A 20,613-nucleotide genomic window follows, 5' to 3' on the forward strand; every position below is an offset into this window, starting at 1 on the left:
CAGTATGTATTTGTTGAAATGAACCTTAACATCAGAGTTGAGTGTAAAAATGTAATTCTGTATTTTGAACACGAGACATATAATAATGGATTAATCGTTAACTTGATTTTATATGGCCACTACTATACTACTTCACCGCTTTCCAAATTGAATTCCATAATTCATAGAAATTATTCAAAGAATTCAATAGACATATTAAAAAAATGTCATGTATCCAACTCTTGTGAGTCGGTGGAGAAATAGGTATATCTTTTTTATATTATTTTATTTTTATTTTTATTCTTCTCTATCGTGTCTATAGTTCTTATATTCAGCACAGATGTGTTATTCTGAAACACCCACACCACACACACACACACACACACACACACACACACACACACACACACACACACACACACACACACACACACACACACACACACACACACACACACACACACACACATACACACATACACACACACACACACCGATTAGCTTGTATTATGTATCAATAACTTAAGCTTGTTAAAAAAAATCTCCCAGGAAAGGATGCCTTCAAGCGCTGATCCCAAATACCGTGCTCCCAGACACTTTGATACAGTCTGGTTCTTTTTTTATTTTTCAGTTGTAAACATAAACATTCTAAATGTGTCCCAGTTTGTTTCCTGTTGCAGTGAATATGTGAATGATATTAACTGACAGGAAGTTAACAAGAACCCAGGCTGCGGCCTAGCAATGGAACTCCATTGAAAAGGGCTATAAACGAAAAAAGAAATCAAGGCAGAAGTGAATGTGTTGGACACTTATTTATGTAAAAATATCTACAACTTTTGACAGTGATAAAACAACACACACACACACAAACACACACAAACACACACACACGTAAAGGCACAAAAACACCTGTAAGGCACTGGACAGTGGCAGGAAGGAGGGATTTGAATGTGCAATATTAACCAGGTCAAGTTACATTATCAAGCCTTACAGTAAGCAGACTGGAAACATTTTTTAAGACTTAGGGTGTCAACACATATTTATTGCCCTTCATTTCCCACCATCTCTCTAACAGTCCTCCATATTGCGTTATTAAAAAAGTACAGGCCAAAAACTAATTTACTGACATCTCCAGGCAGTTTCAAAACAGTCATTTTATGTTCAGCCTTGATTGCATGCAGTGGCATATTTCTTCTGCTGCATAGAAGAGAAATCTAGCTGATCACTGCAGCAGCTTGTCAGTCACGAGTTTGGTCCCAGTCATTGCAGCAGCTGGGTGAGCAGAGAGGTTGTAGGCACTCTGTCCAGGCATCAGACCCAAAGAAGGGACACTGACTATGAATGTCTTTTGTCATGGAGTCCAGGAAAAGAAGGCCAGCTTGTAGGGAGGTCTAAAAAAAAACAAATTCAGATGCAGTCTTTTGCTGTTCTGTCATCCAATTGGATGAGCCTTCTCTTGGATGTATTGTGGGTTCTGAAGTCTGTTGGTTGGCTACGTGGAGGTAGTTGCAAGTTGCACTCAACAATAACTTTGCACTAGTAAAAAGGATATACAAGCATAGATGGAGTCTTTGGAGAATGGGAGGCGCTATGATGAGGGGTGTGTGGCGTTGCCGAAGGTGAACATGTGTGTGAACTGTGGTTGGATGATGGCGACCCTGAGGGAGAGAGAAGAGTACAAATGAAGTACTGGGATTTTTAAGTGGCTATGTGTACTTGTGTGTTTGAACCTGCATGCGTTTTTTCTTACCATTTTCTGTTAAGTTGCTCCCATGTGGTGAGACAGACACACAGTGTTGATCTTGACCTCTTATCTGGTTGGCGCCTCTCCCTCGTAACACATCTGCTATCTGGAAAAGATTCACAGTCTTAAAAACTTGTCTGCACGACCTAAAGTAAGTGTCACAGTGATCTACAATAAATACCAGAGTCAAACAATAATATCATTTTGGGAGAAAAAAATGCACCATTCAAGTCTGTCCTCTAGAGGGAAGGATACACACATTTACTTTCAATATCTGGCTCCAACCATTTCTTCCTACCATTCTTACCAGAGCGGAGTGAATTTTGAAATGGTTTGCATTTGTTCGGTCATAACTGAAGTATAAGTGGGATTTACCATCTGGAAATTACAGCGAGTGATTAAAAATGTAGACACTCCCGTGGAAGTCATTCCCAGTCAATTTGGAAACCTATTTTAGGTTTTCACCTTTTTACTTGACACTACCTGAATTGTCCTGGAGCAGCAAATCACAACTACAAACAATGGCTAAAACAAAAAATACAGTAAGAATGGAATTTCAGCCAGGTCTTTTTTATTATTCAGGTTTTCTATTGCTGTCATGTCATTGCTCACTTTCTTGTTCTTTGCCACCATGACAGCTGTGTCATTATGGTAGTTTTTGAGGCTGCTGTCAGATCCGCTCTTCAGCAGCAGCCGCACCGTGTCCACCTGACCTCGGCCACAGGCGCTGTGCAGGGCTGTGTTCCCACTGTATGACTGGCTGTTGACATCACAGCCACTCTGCAAGTGCAAAAAAACAGAAGAAGTTGACACAGATGTGATTCATACAGAAAGCCGAAGGAGACGCAGTTAAGCATAGAAAGTGAAACAGATTATAGATCCATGGAGAGGGTGAGATAGATCACATAGGAGAGATGAAGAAGATAAAATGCTTTAAAAGAGAGATTAAGGTCTGAGAACAGATAATTCTGCCCTTGTACAACACATCTACTAAGCTCTGATAATAAAGCTCAACTATGAATATTTTGACAATTCTTTAAAGGTCTTATCTATAAGAAGTAGGAAAGTCAGTGTGCAGCTTATGAGTTGGAAAGGAAAACCAGATTTATCAAATAGAGCTGAGTCACAACCCTTCTCTCCCCTCCCTCCTTCCTCCCTGCCCACACACACACACACACACACACACTTATTACCTCAATGAGGAAGTGGACCATGTCTGCATTATTGCTCTCCACCGCGTGCATGAGAGGACTCTGGCCACTTTTGATGTCCTGATTAAAGAAAAGAAACAATGGGAAAAGTCAGAGGATGCCGGTAAATGTAAAATTTGTGATGTTCTGAAACTCAGTCAGTGCTGAGTCACTGCAGCAGAAAAGAGACTGACCATAGCATTAATGTCAGCGCCTGTATCCAGCAGCATTCTGGCCAAATCTTTATGGCCACGCAGCACCGCCAGATGTAGAGGGCTCAAACCTGAGAACAGAGCAAAGTAGAAAGTGAGTTTCACAGTGAGCAATTGCAGAAATACACTTAAGCAATATCTGGCTTGGTATTTTGGATTAAATCACAGCCACTCCTGGGTTGGCTGCCTGCACATACCGTGGCAGTTGCTTTGGAACGTAGCTTAGCCTACACTAGCAGCTAGCCTTCAGCTAAGTCACACAATAACACAAACTTGCGATATTAAATTACTGTTTTTGTGAAAGGAGTCTGCTGGAACAGTCTGCCCGACGGCAAGGTAACATTTTTTCTCAGACAAGGAGTGATACTCAATTGTGCAAGGATTTAGACGTAAAACTATTTACAGGACACCTCTGACTGCAAACAAGGTTGATTATGACTCTTTCTATTGTGATTTTTTAACCCATGGACTTTTAATATTAGTAAAAACTTTCCTCAGGCCCAGAAAAGTGATTTAAAAACCAAAACATCATCCCAATGTAAAGTCTATGGGTCAAGTAGAAACTCACGGGTGGGGCCAGTTGGAAAAACACTACTGCGCATATTTAGTGATCCGCATATCATGGAAGTAAGCCCAGAAACTTTTTTTTTTGCCGTATGTGCCAGGTGAGCAATTCTCATTGAACTGAATAGGCACCAATTCTCGATCCGGCATCCAGTTCTAATAATGCATCCATAATATACACACTCCTGCATGACATATACAACCTCCACACACAGTAGACACGTAGACAGTACAGCACATTTTCTAAAAGGTATTGCAGTAAAGGATGTTTACAGCTATGTGAAGTGAAATAACTAAATGCTACTTCTCTACGTATTTTGACCTGATGACCTGAGAAGCTGAGAGGTTTTCACCAAAAGATTTGTAGATAAGCACGAGCATCTTGGGGCACACAGGAAGCCAGTTGAGAGACCTGAGATCTAGTGTGATATGTTTACTTCTCTTCATATTTGTTAGGACTCTTTAAGAAGGGTTTTCAATTAGCTATCCAAGAGCATTTGTGCATCTGAGAGACAAATACCATTAAAATAGTGAAACCTTTCCTCTTAGACTTGAAATCTGTGATTCCATGCCATTTAAATGATATTAGGTACACATTGTTATACAGTACAGTTGAAGTTGCTGCCTTGTGATTGGATATGATCCATTCATACAAACTCTAGAGCCTGTGTGTACTTTGGGTGCTTTCTCCTCTACCCAGACTTATTACTTTCAAACTAAAACTGTCTCCTGTGCTGTGACGTCACAGGCATACTATGAACAGACCACAAAGGAAGGACACATCCTCTTCCCTCCCCACCCACACACCCAAAAACAACCAACCCCGAATCTACCTGAATTAGGGTTCACATTTCTCATATCAGCAAATAAACTAGTAACAAAGCCTGTGTGGTTGTGTGATCTGCAATTGACAACTGTGCCCAAACCCTTTTTCATTTTGTGTAAGTCAGCAATAATAACAGTCCATTTCCCAAAAAACGATCTAGACACAATTCAAAATGGTGGGGAAACGATCTAGACTTAAATGGGCGTGGCTTATATCAGTAGATTCATCTGGATCCACAGAATCCAGTAAAAAATGTTGTTTACTTGACCTACGGATCAAAAGTTACAGGCCAAACTGTAAAAATGTGTTTTTATAGCACCACCATCTGGCTAAACTGCACCAAATTAAACACAAATCACTGAGTCCCCGCCAATACATTCACCTTCAAGTGTGAAGTAGATCAGATTAACCTTTCTCGAGGTATGTAAATTACACACACACAAACAGAAATTCCTTGCTTTGTAGTTAATTTGATCCTGATTGATTTATTCATTTAAATCAAACTGAAAAATCACTGAGGAAGAAATGGTCAATCGCAAGGCTTTATCAGATTACGTTTTTTTTAACTTTGTGAGACGAGCGAATGAGTCATCCTTTTTTTTTTTTTTCCAAGAACAACTTCAATACAAAACAGATCAAGGAGCTTCTTCTGTAGACAACTTACCCTCATAGTTTCTGATCTCCAGACATGTGGAGGACGAGGAGTGAGAGAGAACAACAGACAGACAGTCACGCTGGTTATATTCACAGCAGAGGTGGAGTGCTGTTTGGCCGTTACGGTCCAAAGCAGTAGGGTCGGCCCCGTCTCTCAACAAAGCCTCCACCATCTCTGCCTGCTGGGTGATCACTGCCAGATGAAGAGGAGTCTGAGAGGGGAGATGAGGGCAAATGTGACAGTTAGCACAAACCAGTGTATTGAGATCCATAATCACAAAAGGCAATATACAGTCTCTCAAAATAGTTTTCATTTTTCACACTGCAGCACACACTAGACGGCATTCAGAGAGCGTCAACCCCGGAACAATGCTCCCACTATCTACTATCCGCAAAGACATCATTCCTATCTCTTCAAATTGGGATAAATAGATTTTCTACCCTATGTAGATGACATTATCTCAAAATATTAGTGTCATTTTTTCTGACTAAAAGGCTCATCTAATAGTGGAAATCCCAGATCCTGATTTCTAACTAATGTAATAATGTGGTCCCTCCCTAGGGGATTTTTTTGTTGACAATCCTGAAATTGCAAATCTATAAAAAGAATAGTTTGGCTTTTGGGGAAAATTACTGTTTTCTTTGTGATGCTGAGTTAAATGAGGAGATACAACCACTGTCTATATTTTGCACATGACATAAGAGCCAGGACAGTACATTAAGTACAAAGACTACAGCTGGCCTGGCTCTGTCTGAAAATATTAAAACCAATATCAACTCAACAACACTTCACCATTTTACAGGGTTATAAATCTGAAGTATTTCTTGGCTCGGTGCTGGTTGGCAGATTTGTTACCTCTGAAATTGCAAGCTGCCCACCGCTGTTTCCAATCTTTATGCTAAGCTAAGCTAACTGGCAGCTGCATATTTACTGTTCAGATCTGAGAGTGGTATGATTTCCTCTTACCCTTAAATATTGCTGAAAGTGATTAATATCAGACAGGAGAAATGATATGAATTTACAAAAATCTTACAATCATCACATTCTTTTAAGTGAGATGGGAGGAAACGTGTCATTATTTCTAGTAAAGATCTACTTTCATCTCTAACCGGTTATACGGGTCAAAGGTCAGAGACACAATAGAAACAATGCCCGTAAGGGCGAGCCAACGCCTATTATAAATAAACAAGGAACCATGGCTGGTAAGATTATGGTTTATTATTACACATCAGAGGATCACGGGATGAAGGCACATGCACTTGGCCTATTCCCACATACCGTATAAACAAATACTCATGCATGCACACACACAATGCGATAAATTCCTATTTGTCAGCAATCAAAGTCCAAAACAATATCTGACTGTCAAAGATGAGACCTTTGCACCATAGATCACAGAGCAGACAACAACAACAACAACCTTAGCATGAGACTGTGTGATTAATTCAAAAGAAGGAGGAACCTGTAAGAGACAAACAGCCTGGGAGGACAGGGAAAGCAAACAACACACTCACACAGGTGTTTGCCTGGATGAATCTACTGTGCTGAATGAGTTCACTTGAGCAATCTAGGATGTTCCTTTGGGTGAGGTCAGCAAGTATCATCCTGTTCATAATTATGTCACTCTGGCCAGGGAGGGCACTGACAACCTTCTGTTTAAATAAAGCAACGCAATAGTTCAGTAATAAAGAGAAGTCTTTTAAGCTGGACTTTTTAGCTGCTATTTAAGTTACACAATAATAAGCAGCAATCAGGAACAACCCGTTGCTCCGAGTTTCACTTTTGCTGTACTGTACTGTACTTTGTGTGTAGTGTGTGTGTGTGTTTGTGTATGTGTGTGTGTGCGTGCGTGCCTGCATGCTGGAGGTTTGTTCCAGTAAAGACTATCAAATAATAAAAAAGTAGTATCAGTGGGAGAGCGTCTTTTGTGGAATTCCTGCAGTGTGTCAATGCCAGTGTTCTTCCCTTCCCTCCCCTTTTCCCTGAATCCTGTGACTCACACACACACACACACACACACACACACACACACACACACACACACACACACACACGCACACACACACACACACACACACACACGCACACATGCACACACACACACACACACACATTCCATAATCAGTATGAACACTGTAAAAAGCAGCCATACTACTGTTTTGACCACATAGAGCACTAATGAAACATGCATGGTAGAATCTATCATTTCCAGGACTACAGAAATTACCTTCCACACTAAGGCCTTTTAAGGCTTTAAAAATAGCTCTCTGAGAGTTGGCAGGGTCTAGCTGTGGCTTCCTGTCAGAGTGACTAAAACAAAAATCCAGCAAAGATAAGAGGATGGGTGGGAAGGGAGAGACAGGGGAATGAGGAAGAAACGGAAGCGGCAGAGGGGAGTCGAGGGGAAAGACAGGATAACAAGGGAAAATCCCTTCTCTTTCCCCTGGGTCTGTCCTTGCACACTTACATTCCTGAAAAATTAGCGGATCAACATGAAGGAGGTGAAAAGATGAGAGGAGGTTTTCTGGGCATGAAAAACAGCCCCGGGCTGTAGGCAGTGCCACAAAGACATGTATGCAAGGCAACACTGAGAGACGCAGATTCTTCTTCTGTGGTGAACACTAAAGGGTAAAACCAGTCCTGTTGCACAAACATCACACACGTTTACGTCAGTGTTGTTGACGGTTATACTGATAACATCAGTCAGCTCATCAGTTATGGTTAGAAGCCCTAAATTCTCTTAAGATATATGCAGCGAGAGATATGAAAAAAAGACACCAGTGAAAGAGCGAGACAGATAGAGAGACAGCACGAGAGAGAGAGAGAGAGAGAGACACGCGCAGCAAGGGAAAGTCCCTGTAAACTACCCTCTGAACCAACCATGTTGAGAAACAGCCCAAAGCAAAAGAGGGGGGGGGGGGGGGGTGGTCATGTGACTTCTCGGAACAAGGATACTAAAATATGCACAAAGACACACAGATGTATCGCTCGTGCAAACACACACACACACACTCAAAAAAATAAAATGGGATATTACAAGCATGCATATAGAAATACTAAAAATATATGAATTGACATGTGACAGTGAATACGACCATAAACAGACAGGCGTTCAAATAGGCAATTACTGAATTCTTATAGATCATCTGCATATTGAATTGTAACACATGCACTTTAGTGTTTAATCTGAAGCACATGACCATTAGTGCATGTTTTAGTGAAGGTGGCCCCTAGGGATTGAGTCCCAAAACCCCACGAGTGTCACTGTCAAGCACTGCACCATCAGCTGAGCTGTTTAATACTCCCACTCTACAGTGTGGAAGTATTAAACAGCTGTCTCTAACCATCATAGTAGTTTGTGGAGTGAAAGGAAGCACTGACACTTACACTATTGTTCACTTACGGTACTGATAGTAACACTCTGTCAAAAAGTTCCATATGCGAACCCACAGAAACTAAGGATCTGTCATCAATATTGGAAAAAATGTTTGAATTTTTTTTTTCTTTGTCTTTGGGAAGTTGGCCAATGCAAGAAATTGTGCTCAGGTATGTCTGGTAAACTTTAGGTTTTGCAACATAAAAAGTTCCCTTTTGAAGTTCGTTCTTTATGCCTTGTATTCAGCTAAAACCACACAATCTGGTAGGCAAATGACTGTGACGGGACCTGTGCCTGAAAATCTCCCTTTTAGATCATAATTGCGGTGCTGTGGCATAATGTATGTGAGTGTGTGAAAAGAGCATGTATGTGAGTCTGATATCGTGTATGTGTGTGTGTGTGTGTGGCGTGCATGCGTTTTCATACACATGAGCACAGGATATCACAAAACCGATGCTGTCAAGCCTCAGCGATGAGGAAAGACAACAACCTATGATAGCACCAGCGTTATTTCTGGTAAGCAAGCCTGTGGCGTCCTGTGTGGTGTGAAACCCCAGTCCTGAGAACTAAAGCTCTGCACGGCTCAGGTGCTTTCTCTGCTGAAGGATGAAAAAGCAGAGCAGGAGGGCGAGGAGGTGGAGACAACAGAGGGGAAGTGTCTTGGCTTAAGGCCATTGGTTGGGACAGCCCTGGATTGGGAAACATTCAAAGACAATTCCTTGTTCACATTCCAGTAAAGTAGACTGTAGTTCATCCCTTATGTTAAGGTTACTCTGCAGTTAGTTGAATGGCACAGTCACTTCAGTGAAAAGCTCACTGAATCCATTAATATCACTGTAAATAGCCGAAGTTATTGAGTTAAAAATCACATGTTTGCAGCTTATGTCATGTCACTTTTCAAGCCAGTTCCCGTTATTAACTTTTTAAATTAGCAAGTGCATTCAACCATGAAGATACCACCCATACGACGGAAGGTTGTGGAACAGGGACAGCAAACAGATGGGATTTTGTTGAGCGGTTCGTGCCCCCTCCTCATGTGTTCTTAGTTGAGGCCAGGACATCAGATATGAGTTCAGGGTTCAGGACACTTCGTGGGAGTACTTTGCTCTGCTTAATCATCTTGGCTGTCTCCTCTGAATTTCGCAACACAGTAAACCCAACATGCAAACACTGAAAATCCCTTTCTACAGGGAAAAAAAATTCTAGAAAACCATGCATGAAACAAAACAAAACAATGGGGAACACGTGTAGTCCTTCCCAGCATGTGCATGGCTTTGGCCTGTGGCAAGAACAGGTGGAGAAACCAGGAAGGGTGAATTCCACTAAATAACCCTCAGCTGCCATGACTGTAAGAGTATGCGATAACACGATGTAAGGCAAGGAGGAAACCAAGGCACTTCCTCTTTCATTCTTTTCCATGTTACTGTTATCAGAAGGGTGAGGCAGCAGGGGAATGTGTTTTACATGCTGCGGTTGCCGGGGCAGAAAGCCCCATTTCATTTCAATTATACTGAATGTCTGTCGTTCATCATGTGATACTTACTCAAGCCTTCATATGTACTCTTGCAGTGGATTAAATGTCAACCTATTGCTTTGAATGCTGCATCTGTCAAAGTAACAGCAGCTGTGTGTGCATGCATGTGTGTATTAAAAGTGCATTTGTTTTACCTGGCGGAGGTCGTTGTAGACATCAAGGCCTCTGCGAGCCCACAGCAGGAGTTGGATCAGTTTGCAGACGATGGTAAACTCCCCCTGCACCACAGCTATATGAAGAGCTCTGTTATGAATACAAAAACAAACAGACCTATAAGAGTTTTACTTTAATTCATTTAACAGTTGAAGGTGAAATGGTGCAGAAGATTTCATGACATTGTGACCCAATGGCACTGACACATGGTGTCAAGCGACTGATCTCATAACTAATCTAGATTTACACTTAATGTTTGTTCTATACAGGTTGAGACATGATATATATACGTATGTGCACAGTGCATTTGATGTGCTATAATATCCACAATGACATGGCATTACATTTCAGCGCTATTTGGTGATGTGTTTATGAGGATGTGCTGCATGGCTCATGGCATTTGGAGTTGGAGTCTGTGAACTGAGCCACATTGTAGTCAAAAGGTCAACTTAAAAAGATTTCAACATTTTGGGAAAATGCGCTTAATTTTTCTCTTGCCAAGAAGTAGATGAGAAGATTAATACCCCCCCCCCCTCAGCCCTCAGCCGGTAGCCAGTAACCAGTAGAAGACTGTAAAACAAAAGCCACCAACCAGCACCTCTGAAGCTTATGTCATATCTTGTTATTTATTTTGTAAAAAATAAAGGTGGTTTCCTCCTGTCAGTGACAAACAAAACAAACTTTTTGTTTTGTTTGTACAGTTACACAATCTTCATACAACATTCAACTAATGAAATGTTCACGACTGAGCTTTTGATGTGCTTGTAAGCTGCTTTCGACCATCATAAAGAGCCAGGCTAGCTTCCCTGTTTTCTGTCTTTAAGATAAGACAAGCATCTATCAAACTATTGCTTAAATGAATATAGTCTATAGCAGTCATTTGGGATAAAAATAAATAAATAAATAAATCACACATTCTGTTCATGACCTTCAAATCTAACCTGTGAAGGACTCTAGTTTTTGTTATCAAAATTGGCGAATTCCAGTTCATCATAAATTATCAACATTATTACGTTGTACCTAGTATCTCCACAGATGTGCATGCATGACTCACGCCCTTATCACACGCTTATCAGGACTAACTTGAGGGGAAACCACTATCTGTGGTCTATATGTAAAGCAAAAGAACAAACGCAGGCCAAAGTTTAGGACAGGGGAACGCAAAAAAAGTTTGCAGGGGGAGGGCATGCTGCAGAAAACCATAAAGCAGTTTTCAGATTTTTCTTTTTCATGCTGTCAGAAGAAACAGCTTCCAGTAAGAGCCAGACTGGTTTTATGTCACTTCCTGTTGTCAGAAACAATGGCAGCATTCTTTATCTCGCTCTATTTGCTGTGAAATCCTGCCATGAAGCTCCATGGTTTCACACAGGGGCTTTCTGTAGGTTTACTCAGTCAGCTTCATCCAAAGGATAAGTCATATCAGACGTACAGTACGATCATGCTACAGGAAACAGGGACGCTTCTTGAGAAGTTTAAAGCACCCTTACACAGAATTTGAGGTCAGAAAATAAGTTCTTACAATGACAAAAACACTTGCAACACTTCCTCTCAGCGATGTGTCCTACTCGCATGGAGTCATTAATGACGGTAATTTCCTGCCTGAAGAAATATACCATAGATTAAAGACCTCTCTGTGCAAACAACAGACATTTGCATGCGACAACTACACTTTCCTGCACATTTTGTCAAAACTGGCGTGTGGTTCAAAGAATCGGTCTACTTTATTACAGTATAACATTACTTTATCTCTTCCAACTGCATCCCCAAAATAGCTTATATAATCTCTACATTCACCCTGCAATAGACCGGTGTCCTGTCCAGGGTGTACCCCACCTCACGCCCAATGTCAGCTGGGATCGGCTCCAGCCCACCCGCGACCCTGATAGGGACAAGTGGTTGAAGATGAATGAATGAATGAATCTCTACATTCACAGTGAAAACATTCAAATAATCGATAAACGAGAGAATGAACATTCTTTTCAATGCCTCTAAAGGATAAGTAATGTCAACCTTCATTTGGTGGTTGCAGAAGGTCATGCTCTTTGTTAAACAATTTTAAAAATGCAAATCATGTATTAACTGTGCGTGCATGTGAACAGGCATGTATTATTGCACACTACTCAGCCAGCATGTACATCAACACTGAGTGCTGCTGTGCAAGAGCAGGTTGAGACTGAAACTGCAATAAACAATCAGATGATTTGCTCCTGACATCAGAGTGAACAGCAAAGAAAGCAGAACTGTGTGTTGGAACAGGGCCGTGGTGTTCTTTCCTCAGCTGGTCCCTGTTCCTGTAACTGAGCTCGGTATCAACAAACATTTATCATAGGTATTTACTGTATATGCTCATCATCACCCGTCATTTGCCTTAAAAAAACAAAAAAAAACCTGCAGTGTCTCAGAAGGAAATCGTACAGTGATTGGAGCGACCAATCCTGCTACAGCACATCCACATTCAGATATACAGTAGTTACTCGTCTTTCTAAGCAGTGAGCTCAACTAACGTATAAACAGTTGGCTTCATATAGGCCTAAGGTAAATGTCTCTCTTGCTATAATCTTTTCTATCAGCATCCATCTCTCTCTTTTTCTCTTAAGATGAAACCGTACTGTTTCTAGTTCCTGGAAGTGGGGCAGACCACAGCCCCAGATAACCCCAGTAACAGCAGCACTGACGCAGACAGGAGTCCCGAGCCTGTCACATTAACACTGACTTTATTTATACAGCGTAGGGGAGAGAGAGAGAGAGAGAGAGAGAGAGAGAGAGAGAGAGAGAGAGAGAGAGAGAGAGAGAGAGAGAGAGAGAGAGAGAGAGAGAGAGAGAGAGAGAGAGAGAGCGAGAGCGAGAGAGACGAAAAGAAACTGTGAGAATAAAAGAGAAGGCTGCATCGTGTGGTATCCTGTTTGGTATGGAGGTTGCGGACGTAGCCAAAGAGGTGATGTCGTGTTAGCGTGTGTGTAAACAAAAGGGAATCAGACACACCACAGTTCAGTTAACAAGAATTGTCACATAAACGTCACAAAAAATTGTGCAGGTGAACGTAATCAAGTGATTCACTGGGCTGTGGCTGTTATTTTATGGTATCTTTGCAGAGTATTTCTACATTCATCATAAGGGCAACATCTAATTACATCGAATTAGTGCATTTTACTGTAACAGACTCAGTTTTAACCTCGAGTCAGTCAGAGAGTTACTGAGGGAGTAGTCTCACATAGCCAGATCTCCACAGCACTGTGGCAATGCTGGAGGTCTGGCTACGACGTTTATCATTCTCGGATAAGGTGGAAAAAACAGTCTTGCTTGGTGACACCCGGCACATGAGAGACGGCACATGTCAGGATTTATCCCAGCATTGCAATCTCACAGATACTTGTGTTCACTCTCATAACACTGTAGAGTGTGAAACAACAGTAAAACAGGCCGGAGGAGGGCTGTGGACTCAGGTTATACATCCTTTAGTGACCCATTCACACCATTAGCAAATCAGTATTTTCTTAAGTCGTTACTTTAGCGTGAAAAGGGAATGACTGTCACTACTTCTGCCTACATACACAATGGGCAGGGGAACATTGATTATTATCAATAAAAAGATTAGATAGTAACAGTTTTTCTCAGTTGCTTTGGCTCAATTCTCAAATGACAGTTGAAGTTGTCAAAACGATATCTGAGAAAATTCCCAACATTTTGATAATCAGAAACAGCATTTCTCATTGTGACCATTTGCAAATGTTTAACCTGATAATAGTACTTTAGGTTTTAGTGCTACTTAGTAAATGTTCACATGCCAACGCACTTAAAGAAGATGAACATGGTAACCACTGACCGCTAAACATCAGCATGTTAGTGCTGTAATTGTTGCTTGTTTCCATGCTGACACTATATTTCATTTGAAGCATGTGTAAAGCCTCCCAGAATGTAGCTGTAGACTTTCATAGTAAACAAGCTGTTTTTAATTTTGTATGTATTTAAAGAAAAGAAGAAAATTGTTGAAAATTCACATCTGGATCATGAGGTGTTCAAAATCCAATTACCTTTAAAAAACAAAGTATTGGGACTACATGCCATTGCAGTTTGAAATTATATAAGTCTGTAAGTCATAAAGGGACCAAGGAAATGTGTTTGCTGGAACTCATTTGTATGAGCTGCAAGACAGTCAACACATCTGCACATCTCACCTACAAATGATAGTGTGGTGGTGTGGCTAAGCAAGAGACAGAGAGAGAGAGACAGAGAGACAGAGAGAGAGAGAGAGAGAGAGAGAGAGAGAGAGAGAGAGAGAGAGAGAGAGAGAGAGCGAGAGAGAGATGAAGCTGACAGAAAGAAAGCGGTAAATGAGGAAGTGAGGAAGTAAGCGGATGTTTGGGTTTTTTGAGCCCATTCAGTTAAAAACACAGAGAAGAAAAAAAAGAGAGAGAGAGAATGAGACTCAGACACCTGAGAAAAACCACAATCGTGTTGAAAAACTGAGCACTCACTGGTTTTCCCGAAACTGAGGGGCTCTGAGGCGCTGAGAAAAACGACGAACACCGTTGATTGACGTAAGAGAAGGTGCACGCTCACCATCACTCACATTATGCATACATGCACACACACACACAAACACACACACACACACACACACACACACACACACACACACACACACACACACACACACACATACAGACATTCATGTGAATACAGACAGTGTGAAAAGTACAGTGGGACTTGCTTTTCACACAAGGTTTCAGACAAAAGAGAAGCAACAAATAGACACTACACAAGCCAATCTAGGTCTCAACTTCATCAGAAAGGGGGAAAGATGTTGTATATAGATAATTTTCATATCAGCGTCAACAATTCATTATAATGACACAACAAGTGAAGGTGAAAAATAAAAACAGGTTATAGGACCCTAGTGTCAAAAATAAATATATATAAATATAATATAAATATACAGACTTTTACCTTAACAAGTATAAAAATGAACTTTTTATCAGGGCAATTGTGAAAGTCAACAGAAAGTATGTTGCATTGTTCCTATTGCCTATCTGTTAATCTATCTGTTAATAGCAGATGTGTCAGAGGGATTATGAGTTTCTCAAGCAGATATGGGACAATAAGCAGCTGTGACATATCACTTGTTGCTTCGCTAAATGTTGGTCATCACGAGTTTGTTTTTGAATGGATGCAACTGATGCTGATAGTTTTTTGTTTTTGAAACCGCATCATCAAAGTCATTTAATTATTGGACATGCTATGTTTTCAGTCATATGACTCTGTGTGTGTGTGTGTGTGTGTGTGTGTGTGTGTGTGTGTGTGTGTGTGTGTGTGTGTTTCAATTTCAGTTGGTATGCGGGTGGGTGTTAAAACATTAGACAAAGTAAAAAAAACATGCGATAAAGTTTAATATTTGCATTCATGTGGTCTCGAGAAATCCTCCAGTGTCATATGTACACTGTTCTCATTCTGAACTTCCCTTCCTGTGCCCAGAGAGACTTCAAATTATAGGTTGTTGAACACAAACACCCCATCACATACATACAATGCCTATTTATCCAAGAAGCTCAGACTCAAGTGCTGTAGTTTCCAGGTTGCTGTGTTAGGTCAATGTCTCCATTGCCAATTAGGTCGCACTCACACTGTCCTTCCGTACTGTGCCCCAGGACGTTTCACGGCTAAAGTCTAGTTCGTTTGACCAGTGTGAGTGCAACTGTGCCGCACGCTTGCCATCCACGGCCCGTTTGGGAGAGGTGGGCTTTTGTCAAGCACGTTTGCACATGTACGAGCACAAGAGTGCGCACGTGTTTGAGCACGATCACGAGGCCTATGGCGGTTCTGACGTCGTTTTATGTGTGCCTGTTCATACATAGAAAAAAAGAAGGACGGACCATGCGCAGACATTTAAAACAATGGGGCGAAAGGTTCACGTTGGTGTGATGTGTGAGTGTTTACTGCAGATTTGGTCGGATGAAAATGTTCAAAAACAGTTGGACAAGAGGCACAAAAACTCCGAGGTCTATGGAAAGATTTGTAAACAAAGTGATGCATTGCAATGAAGTTAATCAATGCGTGTGATCACGTATAGGCAGGCAAGAAGCATTCCGCCGAGGCCCAGGCAGTGTAAGTACAAACCGGCCTGGCCCACAGGGGGAGAGGGAGGAAAGGACAAGTACCCTAAAGCACGGGGCACGGTACAGATGAACAGTGTGAGTGCGCCCTGAATGAATCACTCCAGATCTAACACTTAACCAGTTTCCCATACAGGAAGTGAAACAAGAGAAAAGAATTTGGTTGTACATGGGGTGGGCACTGACTGTACCTGTTCAGTATGGAGAACCAGGTGAGTCACAGAAAGAATAACAAATAAAACTAGAATGATATCATAACATCTGACAAACCACATCCAGCAAACGGTTTTGTTGATGAGATCAGACCGTCACTTACAGGGTATGGTGTTGTGTGGGTCCAGCTTTTGCCGCAGCCCAGTGAATCACTTGCATTGACTTGTTATGTATGTGACGTCTCAAGTTTACTTTTTATGATGGTGGAAACAGTTTCCCTTTGAACAGATGGCTCAACAACAAGTAGTAAAAGTGTCAAACCTACAGAGAGGCAGCGTGTAGATCTGCAGTCTGTCATTGGCTAAGGAGCTATGATGCAGACTGAAATGTCACAGGACTTTTCATGCAGGACATTTTAATATGTCAAGTCAGGAAAAGCTCAGGTGTAGATAATAAAATGTATAACGGCTGAATTACACGTATAGCTGCTTCAGTTTCAGGCTGCTGGTGTTGTGCATGCTGGCTCAGTGTAACACAGTGATGGCGCACTGGGACCTTTGAATTTCACAACTCTTTGTTAAAATGTCTGCTGTGGAAAAGGCCTGTTGGTTCATGCAAAGACAAACTTAAGGCAGCTCTGGAGACAAACACAAACATGAGGCAGCTCTAGAGACAAATACACCAAATCCATGAATTAAAAAACTCACACAGATTATGTATGGTATGAAAACTTAAAGCTGAAACGTTCTCAACTAAAAACAGTTTAAATACTGCACAGAACATTTTCAAGTTTAAATGTTGCTGGAGGTTTAACTTGCTGACTATGTCCTGCACCTCACATGCCATTAAGGTAGTTAAAACAACTTTTCAATGACTTCTTGCCCACAAAGAGGTACAGAAAACAACTTATATCAGTTGTAAGTAAAATAATTATTTAAATTGGTTGCAAAAAGGAAGAAAAGGGCACATATAGCGCATCTGTGCCACTGAAGAGGGCACTTAAACAGGCACTTTGGCTTCCAAGAGGGCACTTTAATGTGCATTTTGGTTCCCTCAAGGGCACTTTAGCACACGCTTTGGTTGCCATGAGGGCACTTTAATGTGCGTTTTGGCTCCCACAAGGGCACTTTAGCACACGTTTGGCTTCGAAGAGGGCACTTTAGCACACGTTTTGGCTTCGAAGAGGGCACTTTAGCACACGTTTTGGCTTCTAGAGGGCACTTTAGCACACGTTTTGGTTGCCATGAGGGACCTTTAGCACACGTTTTGGCTTTAAAAAATCCAATAAGCATCCATTTTAGAACTTAAAATGGTAATTTCTATGGATCATTTTTTCAAACTGAGTGTGACTCTAAGATTCAAGTTTGCACTTAAACTACAAATCAAGGGCTCTTTATGTGCAGTGGGTCACTAGTTCAAACTTTTACAGGAGAAGATGTGAGGTCTGCTCAGTCTAAGAAAATCACAATGAAATCTTTCAATCTTCTGGAAATCCCTGGTAAGATTTCACATCTGAGAATTGTGCCAAGTTTCGACTGCCACCACGACCGCCTGAGTAAAATGTGCTGATTATGAAAATGCACGAGTTGGATGATTCATAGTAATATTTGAAGTTTACTGTATGCATCAGTGACTTGAATATGTGACATGACTTCCAGCCTTAGCCATTTTAAAAACATCAACATACGTGTCTCCATCCTCATCCTGACGAGTAGCCAGAGTGATACCAGTCAGCAGGTTTTCAGTTTGTTGGGCCAGAGAGTGGTTTGGCTCTGGTACATGGGGCAAACTGCACACTGGGTATGGAACTGAGCAGGAAAAACACATAAACAGAGAGGGGAGAGAGAGAGAGAGAGAGAGAGAGAGAGAGAGAGAGAGAGGGGGGGGGGGTGGGAGGCAGACAAGAAGAAGAAAAATAAAAAATGATGAAGATGCATTTTTAAAAATAAAAAATGAAATGGTTACTCTGGCGAACAACTCCATTTCTGTAATGAGGAAGTGTGCAGCTGTGCATGTAGGTGTGTGTATTATGAGTTGACCCAGTGAGCTACTTGTGCCAGTGCAGGAAGATAGCTGCAGAATAGCTGACTGGACATTTTCTCATTGATTCAGCAGTTTTTGCTGAATCAAATCGCTGTCTTTCTTCCACCTGTGACACACTTGGTGGTCCACTATATTGTAGAGGGGGGTGTGAGTTGTACTGTGTTGCTAAAAAAAAAAATAAAAAAAAAATAGCAACATTCATGTAATACCAAATACCAGAGCTCCTGCAGGTTATGCCATGCTCTCTACATTGGAAAGCCCTTTGTGCCCATATATTAAGCCATTCAATATGATGGTTTCCTTAGAAATCACGCAGAACTTTAGCCTATAAAAAAACTGCAAAGTGTGACAAAGTCCGTAGGGGTAAAAAAATAATAAAATATAAGGTTATAGTGATGGGGTGATAGACTGAATGTTGGCCAGCAGTGCTTACCGTAATCAAACTGGTGCAAAAAGCGGATGGGGTATCCATCCTGACTCAGTCCTGCCTCTCCAAGCCGCCTGGGAGTCCCTGGTGCTGCGCTGCCTTTATCCGGGGCTCTTTCCAAGCGACCGGCAAAACTCTCTCGTACTGTGAAGTCCGTATGTACCGCGGGAGAAAAGCGGTCTCCACTCTCTGGTTGAGCAGGTGACTGCCTTTGAGTCTCTGGCTCGACGTGAATCGGGCGTTTCCTAAAAGGAAGCCTCAAGGAAGATTTGTCCGCTGGACGTTTGCGAGCAACACTGGTTTCTGTGCCCGCGGAGCCTCTGACCGTGGGGCAGTGTATTTCCAAAGTGTCTGTGCCTGTACACGCGGGGGGTGCGGGTGAGCCATCGGTCACCTGAGCGTCCCTGGCGCGACCTTTTAAGTCCGGAATCCGCGACCCGGCGCTCCCACGCTCTCGGTTAGTGGTGCGCAGATCCAGCGGTGCGGTGGCAACCGACTGGTGGTCACCGTTCATGGTCATGATCCTCGGCATCAACTGGGGGGCGATGCGCTCTGGATCTGAAGAGGTTTCAGGTGTGCGTGCGCGTGAAGAAAACCTCTCGAGGTTCATTGACAGGTTGGTGGGATCAGTCCATCCAAAGTTGCCAGAGCGCTTTTCCCATCCTCATGAAATCAAATGGGCAGCGATCAAATCATCACCCTGTTTCCTTTTGTGCCACTGACGTGTTTTAGATAAGCGTTCAAAGTAATTGGCTCTTCGTGCAATTGAGTTTTTAAGAAGAGCCAATAGAAGTTTATTGTGTATACCGTGTATCCCGGCTCACCTACAGACAGTCACAACTGCAGGTAGCTGCTGCGAGGCGCATCTTTTAAAGGGAGAGCACCGTCAAGTGTCACCGCGTTCATTAAACCGAAACAAAGCGGTTGTGGCAAATTAAACTGTGAGTGAGGGAGGGAAAGAGAAGCCCTTCGTTGGGTTCATAATAATTGCTGCGTTTCCGACCTCGCAGACATCTGTCTGTTTTGCATGCAAGTTCAAAACATCTAATACTGAATTTCTCACGAAGTTCAAGGATCGATGCTTTTCTCTGTTCGGGTGCTTTGGCCACGTCGCTGTGCAAAATGCGCCTGTAGTCTGGATCACTGGCAACTGCATTTTAATGCACCGCTTAACCGTCCTATAACTGCTCAAATGCAGACTATTTTTTTAATTTTTCTCGTCATTTTCTTCCTCTTTGTTTTGAATTGTTCAGTCCTATTGATCAAACAAATGATTAAGAGTAAATTGGAGGAGCAGTTAAAGCCTACATACTGTACAGTTGAATGTAACATTATGGTGATATGTTCCTGTTATCATTTGTATGACCGTTTTGATGTCTTTATGCCAGGTCGATGTAAAAATAGAAAGAGTAAAAAAAACAGAAAGGCTTTTGAACAGTGGCGTGCAATGACATTTTAAAGGGCAAGGGCAAAAAGGAAGATTAGGGCACATATAGCGCATCTGTGCCACTGAAGAGGGCACTTAAACAGCCACTTTGGCTTCCAAGAGGGTACTTTAATGTGCGTTTTGGCGCCCATGAGGGCACTTTAGCACACATTTTGGTTGCCATGAGGGCACTTTTGCACACGCTTTGGCTCCCACAAGGG

The 20,613-nt window shown here is 41.9% G+C and overlaps 1 protein-coding gene across 1 annotated transcript; it reads right to left on the minus strand.

Annotated features, from left to right (window-relative positions):
* Nucleotides 1-848: 848 nt before the first annotated feature.
* Nucleotides 849-19,857, minus strand: bcl3 (BCL3 transcription coactivator). Its single transcript, XM_083918752.1, has 9 exons — nucleotides 18,973-19,857; nucleotides 18,184-18,304; nucleotides 10,215-10,323; nucleotides 5,180-5,381; nucleotides 3,108-3,196; nucleotides 2,917-2,994; nucleotides 2,336-2,503; nucleotides 1,730-1,829; nucleotides 849-1,637 (listed from the first exon to the last, which is right to left on the minus strand). Exons 1-9 carry the CDS (start codon nucleotides 19,574-19,576, stop codon nucleotides 1,516-1,518), a joined length of 1,593 nt encoding a protein of 530 aa, XP_083774878.1. The 5' UTR covers nucleotides 19,577-19,857; the 3' UTR covers nucleotides 849-1,515.
* Between the last annotated feature and the right edge of the window lie 756 nt (nucleotides 19,858-20,613).

The sequence above is a fragment of the Echiichthys vipera genome (assembly GCF_963691815.1).
Source record: "Echiichthys vipera genome assembly, chromosome: 8".
Classification (NCBI taxonomy): Eukaryota; Metazoa; Chordata; class Actinopteri; order Perciformes; family Trachinidae; genus Echiichthys; species Echiichthys vipera.

Bases quoted from the DNA above. Each gene is read 5' to 3' on its own strand.
- bcl3 (XM_083918752.1), bottom strand. From the start codon at position 19,576: ATGAACCTCGAGAGGTTTTCTTCACGCGCACGCACACCTGAAACCTCT. The intron at 2,995-3,107 runs GTCAGTCTCTTT...TTCTTTAATCAG, and splicing joins GCGCTGACATTAATGCTATG to GACATCAAAAGTGGCCAGAG. The intron at 2,504-2,916 runs GTAATAAGTGTG...TTGCACTTGCAG, and splicing joins TGGTCCACTTCCTCATTGAG to AGTGGCTGTGATGTCAACAG.